The sequence below is a fragment of the Ammodytes marinus genome, assembly GCF_949987685.1.
Source record: "Ammodytes marinus genome assembly, chromosome: 6".
NCBI classification, from domain to species: Eukaryota; Metazoa; Chordata; class Actinopteri; order Uranoscopiformes; family Ammodytidae; genus Ammodytes; species Ammodytes marinus.
Genome location: NC_137235.1, coordinates 31,564,566 through 31,574,169, shown reverse-complemented (window position 1 = coordinate 31,574,169; position 9,604 = coordinate 31,564,566). Strand labels below are relative to the sequence as shown.

The 9,604-nt window shown below is 42.2% G+C and overlaps 1 protein-coding gene across 2 annotated transcripts in view; it reads right to left on the bottom strand.

Moving 5' to 3' along the window:
- Positions 1-288: 288 nt before the first annotated feature.
- LOC307251680 (E3 ubiquitin-protein ligase DTX4-like) overlaps positions 289-9,604 on the bottom strand; it is a 76,951-nt gene continuing 67,635 nt past the window's right edge. For both annotated transcript variants that reach the window (XM_080029071.1, XM_080029070.1), the window contains exons 6-12: positions 8,691-8,852; positions 8,109-8,170; positions 4,618-4,784; positions 4,384-4,537; positions 1,760-1,849; positions 1,564-1,662; positions 289-1,421 (exon numbers count right to left, since the gene is read on the bottom strand). In XM_080029071.1, coding sequence (XP_079885197.1) covers positions 1,290-1,421; positions 1,564-1,662; positions 1,760-1,849; positions 4,384-4,537; positions 4,618-4,784; positions 8,109-8,170; positions 8,691-8,852 — 866 coding nt within the window. In that variant the 3' untranslated portion in view covers positions 289-1,289. The remainder of the gene's footprint in view (positions 1,422-1,563; positions 1,663-1,759; positions 1,850-4,383; positions 4,538-4,617; positions 4,785-8,108; positions 8,171-8,690; positions 8,853-9,604) is intronic.

Here is a 9,604-nt window from a genome sequence, read left to right as displayed (position 1 = left end):
ATCAGTGGGATGTCTGTTTAAGGTCTACATCTTGTCCTCTTTATCCCTCCATCCTTTCAACCTGCTGCCCAATCTGTGGGAACCATATGTTTGTCACTTTCTCACTTTTTCTCGTGTAAACCATCAAAATGGACAAGAAAATATAAAAATAAAGAAATAGAAGTAAATACTGGTACCTGTGTATCTAAGGCTAACTTGTACCACTGTGGCTCATTAGTAAGACTTCAAATAGGCCCAAATGACTTTGCCTTAGTTTGGTCTTTTGTCATTTCCACACACACACACACACACACACACACACACACACACACACACACACACACACACACACACACACACACACACACACACACACACACACACACACACACACACACACACACACACACACACACACACACACACTCATAAACAAACAGATCCCCGGCCATAAAAAAACCCATCACATTTAAAAAAAGAGATAAAGCATGGAATGACAATAATTCGGGACTATAGTAAAAATGATAAAAGGTGACTAATAACTAATAGCTTACAGCCTGAGGTGTAGTTCATCGATATCACCACAAGAGGGAGAAAAACACTACACTTCAACCACAAAAGAGCAAGTGGTTTGAACAAAGCACACACACATGGTCAGTCCCCCCCCCCCCCCCTGGTTTCCTTGTTTGTTAAGCAGAAGCCAAAGTACCTGTTAAGTACCGTACAAGTTCATTTACTCTAGTCTTATCCTACACTACATCCGTACGCCATCTTTCTCTTCTCTTTCTGCTCTTTCTTCCTCATGTCCCCTCCCTCACTGCTCCATCACCTTTCTCTCTCTCTGTCTTTTCTCTCTCTCTCACAGTTCTCACTGAACTGTTCTAACATTTGCCCGTCTTCCTGGTTATTCCTGTTCTCAGTAAAGTAAACTTGTTGACCTAAATATTAGTACCGATTCACGCTGACTTGACCATATGTAGAGTACCTAGCTGTTTAGTAGTGCTATTAAGAGTGCAGTCATTCTTGCTGCTGGTTTTCTTAGCATCCTGGTCCTCAGCTTGTCACCCCTCCCACTTGTAAACTGTAAGGTTTGTAAAGGCTTACATTGGCAAAACCCATGTTGAGAAGTGGTTCTAACCTCTGCTAAACCAAACCAATGTACATCCTGAAAGGTCCCCCTGCAGCCCTTTCTCTAAGTGCGAGAGGAACAGAGGAAGTGTGTGAGGCCTTCCTCCTCCTTGTATTATTCTCATGGTAAGGCCCACGTATGTCTCCCTCTCATCCAGCCTCTAACATGGACATGTCTCCGTTCAATTCTCCACCAGTCCGTCGTCCTCTGTGATGCCCTGAGCTCGCAGCTCGTCCAGGACGTTGTCCAGGTGTCCCGGGTCAGGGAATCCGTGGCCCGTCAGGTTGGAACCAAACTCTGTCTTATGGTGGACCTTAAGGATAGGAAGAAAAGGGGCAGAAATTCTATTTCCAGTGGTGAAATACATAGAGTTAATGTACTTCCACCACTGCCAATATCCCATACAACAATTCAATAAAGTTCATTCTTGACTGAGGGTTGTATTATTTACCGACCTCGTTCCAGATGACGGTGTCAGACTCTCCCGTAGTGCTGGAGGTGCCCACTGAGAAGATCAACCTGCGGTCCCACGCTACCAGGAGCAGTTTCAGTACCTGAAGGCAGGTTAGGTTAAAGGGTAAGGACAAAAGCTTTATGTTGAAGAAATCCACCTTTAAAAATGCATGGTGAATGTGTGTGCTCCGTGATTACCTTGCGTCCTTTCTCGCTGTCTGGGAGGTAGCAGTGTCGGGGAAAGCCTCGGGCAGTGAAGGGCTTCCCTGGGTTGGGATGCTCTGGTCCCTAGAAGGAGAAAGAGGGGGATTCATATTAGGGAGCATTAATAGTGTTAAACCTAAATGTGACAATGTAACAGCACATATTGGAGAATGTTGGGACCTGTGAGTCAACCTTATTTGTTTTATTCTTACTTTTCTTTCTCTTTTTTTCGCAAAGGGGTTGGTATGTGTATGTATGAGAATAGTAGAATGTAATTAATGTGCACAATTTGTCATTCCTCCCCCTTATATATTTCTTTATGTACTTATTTTACTTTATGTGTAAAAGTCTGTTTGTTAGACTGGAAAGGACATAATAATTTCTCCTTGTGATGAACTGTTCATGTGGATGTATAAATTGCAAATTGAAGAATATTTTGTGACCCAAACAAACAGGTGGAATGGCCCTCCCTAATTTCCAATACTATTACTGGGCTGCTAATATCCGTTCTTTAGTGTATTGGGTGCATTTTCACCTTGACGACTCAGCCCCAGTCTGGGTAACAATGGAGTCCAGCGCTGTTAGCCCATTGTCTCTATCTGCCCTCTTAAGCGCCGCACTTCCACTCTCTTCGGCTATTCCCAACAGTAGTCCCGTGATTAAGCACTCCCTTCGAATTTGGACCCAATTTAGGAAGAATTTTGGAATGCAGAATTTTTCACTTTTCAGCCCAATTGCAGCTAATCATTTGTTTACTCCCTCGACTGTGGATGGTGCATTCAAGATCTGGCATAAAAAAGGCTTAAAATGCATCGGTGATTTATTTATTAATGATCTATTTGCTAGTTTTTCTCAATTGACAAAACATTTTGGTATCGAAAAGACTAATTTTTTCCGATTTCTACAAATCAGGCATTTTACGCAGAAGTTAGTTCCCCAATTCCCTTATAAACCGCCAGCCAATCATGTCGATTTGTTTCTTTCTGTAAACCCCACATTAAAAGGCTCAATTTCTGTGTTTTTCAACCTTATTTCAAAGTTGCATAGCCCCTCATTAGCAGCTATAAGAACCCTGAGGGAGTAGGACCTAGGTTCTGCCTTCACAGATCACATGTGGGATTCAGTCCTGGATCGGATACACTCTACCTCCATGTGCGCCCGACATGCTCTTGTGCAATTAGTAGTACATCGTATCCACATATCTAAAACTAAATTAGCTCGTATGTTCCCCGATGTAGACCCGACCTGTGATAGCTGTAAGAGCGCACCGGCATCACTCTTTCACATGTACTGGTTGTGTCCCACCTTGACTGAGTTCTGGACATCAGTTTTTCAAACAATTTCAAAGTACTTCAGCATCAAATTGAGCCGAACCCTTTCACTGCAATTTTTGGCATCGCTCCCAATTCAGGCTTGCCTAAAGTGAAGCTAAAGGTACTGGCCTTCACCTCTTTACTTGCTCGTAGGGCTATCTTACTTAACCCATTGATGACGGCTGCTGCGCGATGCCACATTGGCTCTCCTGCCTGATGCTGCGTCGCGCAGCATTATTACTTTATCTAATTTTCATGGCATTCCCAGCATAGAATGCACTGTCATTGGTTCAAATACACATGAGGTGGGTTTTGTTGATTTTTTTAAGACCACGTGACCACCCAAAAGTTGTGTGGTTTGCCGAAAATCATGTCAATCAAAAAAAAATTAAAAATAAAATAAAACAAAATAATAAAAAGAATACGCCAGCTATGTCGGCGACAGAACAGTTAGTGGCGTTTGGTGCGCAGAATCAAGGTCTACTATAGACTACTGACGAAAATCACACAACACATTGCATCTATTTATTAACAATATTTAATAATTTTCTAATTTATCTAATTTTGACGATTTTTAGAAATATTTGTTGGTTTGTAAGCGCTAAATAAAACCTGTGAACCTCAACTTTTAAATGTATTTTATTTCATGTTTCTATGTGCTACACAGGCTTAGATATTAAGGTTTTGGTAGACTTGACAATTCGTACTATTTTTTCAGAAAACCCTCAGGCATTAAGGACATGCATCCTAGATTGCCATAGTCATCAATGGGTTAAATGGAAAGATCCTGCTCCTCCTTCCCACTCACATTGGATTAGAGACATTATGTCATGTATGAATCTGGAGAAAATTTGTTGCACTACCCAGGGATCTGAGACTAAATTTCATAAAATATGGCGCCCCTTCCTAAACTATTTTAAGAAACCGACCACAATAATTGAAGAGTAGCTACCCCCTCCCCTCTTTTATTTGATTCAATTTTATTTCTTTGTGTTTTTTGTTTCATATTGGTTGTTTGTTTTTGTTTCTTGAAGTGTGTGTTTCTGTTTCGTTTCTGCTATTTTTAACATTATGTATTATTTTGTGTACTAATTTCTTAATGCAGGATTGTTTGTAATTGGGTGTGAGGGTGGGATATGGGTGGAGTATGTTCGGGGGGGAAAAAAAGGGGAAAAAATGTATAATCCATTGTACTGCAGTTGCTTTGCTACTCTGTGATTTAATAAAAAAACCTTTGAAAAAAAAAAAAGAAGAAGAATATTTTGTGGAAATTAAGCACAAGTATAAATAAATACATATGAGCACCTGAATGCCTGGCGGGATGTTGTAGATGATGCGTATGCTCTTGCAGTCCGGATGTCCTGGTAGAGAGTGAGGGATGACATGGTACTCCATCTTCCCTGCCGGCTGGTTCCCCGTCTTCACGCCGTAGATGGTTTTACAGGTGGGACACTGGAGACTGAGGGGAGAGGAGACAATGTATTGATTCTAGATCTCGTCTGCAATAAAGTTGAGAGACAATGAGGAAAAATTACCCACCTGCCGTCCTTGTTTCCATTGTTATACATGGCCAGCAGACACTGGAAATGGTAGTGGTGTCCACACTGTGCCAGTCGCCCCACAGACTCTGCCCGAGACACAGGCCCTACTCCAGGACCCTTGTATCCAGACGGACCGCCCAACGGCTCCATACAGATGGTACAGTCCTAGGACAGACGAGGGAAGGAAAATAAAACTGATCATAAAAAACATCAATGGAAAACCTAAAAACTATGTGGTGTTATATGTTGGCACTAGGGCTGTCAACAAAATATCTATGTTTATTTTATTTATTTAAAGATAATTTTTTGGGCATTTTTGCACTTCATTGACAGTTTTGAGAGACAAAGATGAAAATGGTGCAAAGCAGTGTTGGGAATAACGCCGTTATTTTAAACGGCGTTATTCCCAACACTGCTTTGTAACGCCGTTATTTTTTCAGTAACGGGGTAATCTAACTAATTACTTTTTCTGTCGTTACAACGCCGTTATCGTTACTGAACGTTAAATGCTGCGCGTTACTATGAATTGATTGAATAAACTGTGTAATCCGAACGCACCCCTGGCTCCATACTACACAAACTGCTAGTGAGGAGACCGGTGTGTTTTAAGTTGTGTTTTATTCAGTGTGGATGACATTATAACTGTCAGTTAGCGCCGTCACGTCAGTCAGCCGGAGCGCCTGTTTGGTGAAGTTTCTTTTTCTTTCTCTCTCTGTTGTGTGAGAGTGCACGTTGCCGCAGTAACCACCTATCAATCCACGGTTGAAACGTGCTCTCCATGAGTTTGTTTGCATCGCCCTTGGGAGTAAGTGCATGGAGTTTCCCGATCTCTATAAATTATAATTTATGCACGTTAAACGGCCGCGATTCGCCGGTTGCAACAGCTGTTTAGCGTGTCATCACGAGCCGAATATTGCTATTGTTCTTCTCCTGGGATCTGTATGCTGTTGTGCATGTTAAAGAAGGAAATAAACATAGGATAAATCCTTACTCCTCCTCTCATCGTCTCATGCTTCATAGTCTGGCATTTTTGGCTATAAGTGGTGCTTTAGCCGACACCCCTGAAGTGAATCCAGTGATATAGTAGATCAGCACGGTAGGCTACATTCAGCAGTTTCCTCTAGGCCTACTACTTTTGTTGAGAACAAAATACTTGAAGTGTAGGATAAACCTCTTGCTGTCTGTTGATGTGCAATATTGAAGGTCATGTAGCCTACAAGTAGGCCTACCTGTCTGTTCTACTCATTTCAACTGACTTGTGAAAACTGCTCAGAAAAATCCAAATGTTTTGACATAGCCTAGGCCTATAGCAACCTTTTTTTTTTTACAGTAGGCTAACGCAAATAGTTACTTTGCCTGGTAACTAGTTACTTCTATTATAAAGTAATTCAGTTACTAACTCAGTTACTTTTTGGAACAAGTAGTGAGTAACTATAACTAATTACTTTTTTAAAGTAACGTTCCCAACACTGGTGCAAAGAGGGGAGGACGTGCAGAGAACTGACCTGAGTCGGCTTCAAACCTGGGTCTGCTGCAAGGCATAAGCCTCTAGCCTCTAGAGTCTACAGTAATTAAGTCCATATTTACAGTGTAAATCAATTATTGTTAGAGTATCTTGATTGGGAATCAAATAAATGCAAAGCATGTTACACTTGACTTTTAGATGTACCGTATTTTCCGCACTTTAAGGTGCATAGAATAGAAGATACTGCAGTCAAACGTTAGACTGGGGTTGCGTTATGCATCCACTATGGAGCTATGCTAAAGGGAATGTCAACATAACAGCCCGAGGGGATAGCAGCCAAACTGCCCCGCTAGCTCGGCTGCTAACCCCGTGAGCCTGTCAAGCGCTGCCTGCCTGGGTAACGCCGGCTCGACTGCTCTGTCAGCGGGGATATATGATCCTCTGCCCAAGGATGCAAACACCGATAGGTCAGTTACCGATGGGTTTCAGTGTCCGAAATGAACTTTGATTATCACACACTTGAGAAAAGCCTGGTGCGGTGATGGAAGCACAGCGGGGCTAGGAAATAGGAAGCGCTTAGTGTTTCTGCTTCAAAACATAGATAGTAAATAATATGGATGTAGCATCCGGGCTGACCTCAGTTATTCACACGGCATCCAATAATCCTGGTTTGTGCGCGTCGCCATCTTGTGAGATTTTTACTCCGCCTCACTCCTCTTGCCGAAAAGGGGAATCAACGTCACGTCGGGGGGAGGGAGATAGCTAACGTATACCTCCGAGGCAAAGTGAGGGACAACGGGCGGAGAGCTGTCACTCAAGAGATCGCGCCAATACATATTAACCTCCAAAAGAATAAAAACTAGCGTGGGCCAAAAAAATTCATCCCACTCAGTGTTGTCATGGAGATATGACCTAAACATACAGACTAAAATGGTTTTGTGGCCCAGGCTGTAAATAGGTTTAATAAGACTTTGAAAACGGCCTATCTAACAAGTGAGTCAAAGAAAAAAACGCTCGTCTTGCGCCACCCCCAGTGGCACTTTCTGGTTACTACAGTTGTAGGTCACTTCCTTATTGGATGCCGGTAAAAATCGCTGAGGTTGGGACTTGCTTCAAAATAAAAGTTTACTGACTACGGTAGCCGTAATGCTCCAAGCGGTACTGAAACATTTTATCATTATACATTTTTTTTATTGGTTTTTCATGCTGAAACATTTTGACAGAGCGCCTTGAGCGCCGTGTACAACCAGTATGGATCAACCAATTAACCAATTGACCCATATATAAAGCGCACTGCCGTTTTTTGAGAAAATTAAAGGCTTTTAAGTGCGCCTTATAGTGCGGAAAATACGGTATTTAAATCAAGAGTGCCATGAGCCTGAGGTAACAATCTCTACTTCAAAAATAAATACTACAACAGTGTGGACTCGAGGTAGTAGACTTCTTCAAAGTGCTTAGGCCTGGGACACAGAGCCTGCGTCTACCTCTGGAGAGCGCTTGCGTCTGTTACTGCTGCGTCTCTCTTACTGTTTTCGGCCACAGCTGCTGCTGCATTGCTGCTTCTAAAAGCCCTGTCTTTCAACATAGGGGTTATTCTGAGATGTTTTGATGTGTAAGGATTACACTGTTCCACATTGACAAATATGCAAAGTGCATTTCACTTGTAACTTAAGGTCGTATGTGGTAGCTCAAACTCAAAGTACTTCCAATGATATTTTTATTCCATTTTACACAATGTGCTTTTGACTTGTCCAGTGAGGGTCCATATCCATAAGAAGCCTTTCTCGTGCACTGTGGTCTCTGTGTGTCTGCAACGCTTCGGACATCATTTCCAAAGCGCTCTGAACTGATAACAGTGGCCGCTGTGGACATACGGCCCCTGAGCCGTTTGGCAGTTTTCTAAAGTAACACGCGGCGTTCAGAAGCGTATTGTTGACATACGTCTCCATGACAGGGGATGTATGCGTTACACTGACAGCCCAAGTTGACGCTGTGAGAGAAGTAGATCCAAATTGTGTTCATACTTCCTCTGGTGGACTCTTGACTTTCTGCAGATACTTCTTGACCACTTCTTCTGGAGTTTTACCTGCATACAGAAGGGAGGAGGGAAGGTTAAGTAAACCTAAAACTAACACAAGCTCAGACATCCTCAAAGTTAGAACTTTGATGGTTTGAAAACAGAGGCCTTTTATCGGCAGGAAACAATGCAACAACAATTCTCGATTAATCGATTATTAATCGATTAGTGGTTTGGACCATAAAATGTCAGAAAATTGTGAAAAATGTTGATCAGTTTTCCGAAGCCCATGTTGACTTCCTCAAATGCATTGTTATGTCCAAAACACAAAGATATTCAGTTGACTGTCATAAGAGGATTAAAGAACCAATATTCACATTTGAGAAGCTGAAAAGATAGAATTTGGAATTTTTTTAATAAAGAAATTACTCAAAACGATGAATCAATTATCAAAATACTTGTTGAATAATTTAATAATCGATTAATAATCGATTATTCGATTATATATCGTTGCAGCTCTACAGCTAATGCATTCTATGGAAACCCAACATGTGCGTCTGTGTGGTGGGTCCTGGTTTGTATGTTTTACCCTTGCGAGCTTGTTTCTTGGTGGTCTTCCTGCAGCAGTGGCCTAAGCCTGGTATGGCTTTGATGTCGCTCTTGCTGACGGGCGGAGGGTGCAGCACCAGCTTAGGAGGCCGGGTCAGACACACAGGCAAAGCAGCTGCACTCATCAGGATACCTGTGATCCCTGAAATACAGCACAATTCTGCTTACAACACACACTTCCTCTCTGCTTACTAGGGAAATTCCCCCAAGGAAACACATCATTAAGGTGCACTATGTAACTTTGGGTGTGTCAGAGGGGTGAACATTTTCTATGGCATATTCTAATATGAAAAAACAAACTTTCCTCACCAGACAAACGTGATCCCTGGAACACTGTTTGAAGTTGGAAAGCTACTGTTTAAAGTGACTGTTTCACTGTTGTTGTTTACAGCAGCAGGGCCCACAGTTTTGTTTGCAAACATATTCTATTCATGCTTCCTGCTTTCCTATTGTGCAGACGCTTTTCTGTTTGCTCTCTCCTCCTCTTGCACTTTTTGCTTACATTCTTCTTTTTCGTCAAATTTAGCAGCAGCGCCTGGATACATACACATCAATGGGACTGTCATTTATTTTATTGTTTAATAGATACTACAGGCATTTTTAGAAACTTTTACGACCTCCTCAACAGAACATGAAGAGGCCTACAAACAGGACAGGCCTGTGGTGACTGTAAGCGAGGCGCTCAGCTAAAGCTAATTTTTATTTTATTAACCTTTATTTATACAGGTATATCCCATTGAGACCGAAGACTCTTTTGCAAGGGAGACCTGTTTTCCTTCCCCACGTTACCATTCACACACACATTCATAGCAGGCTAACTATCGCCATTCACACGAGGCAAGGTGGGTGAAGTGTCTTGCCCAAGGACACAACAACTATGACACAGGTGGCAGG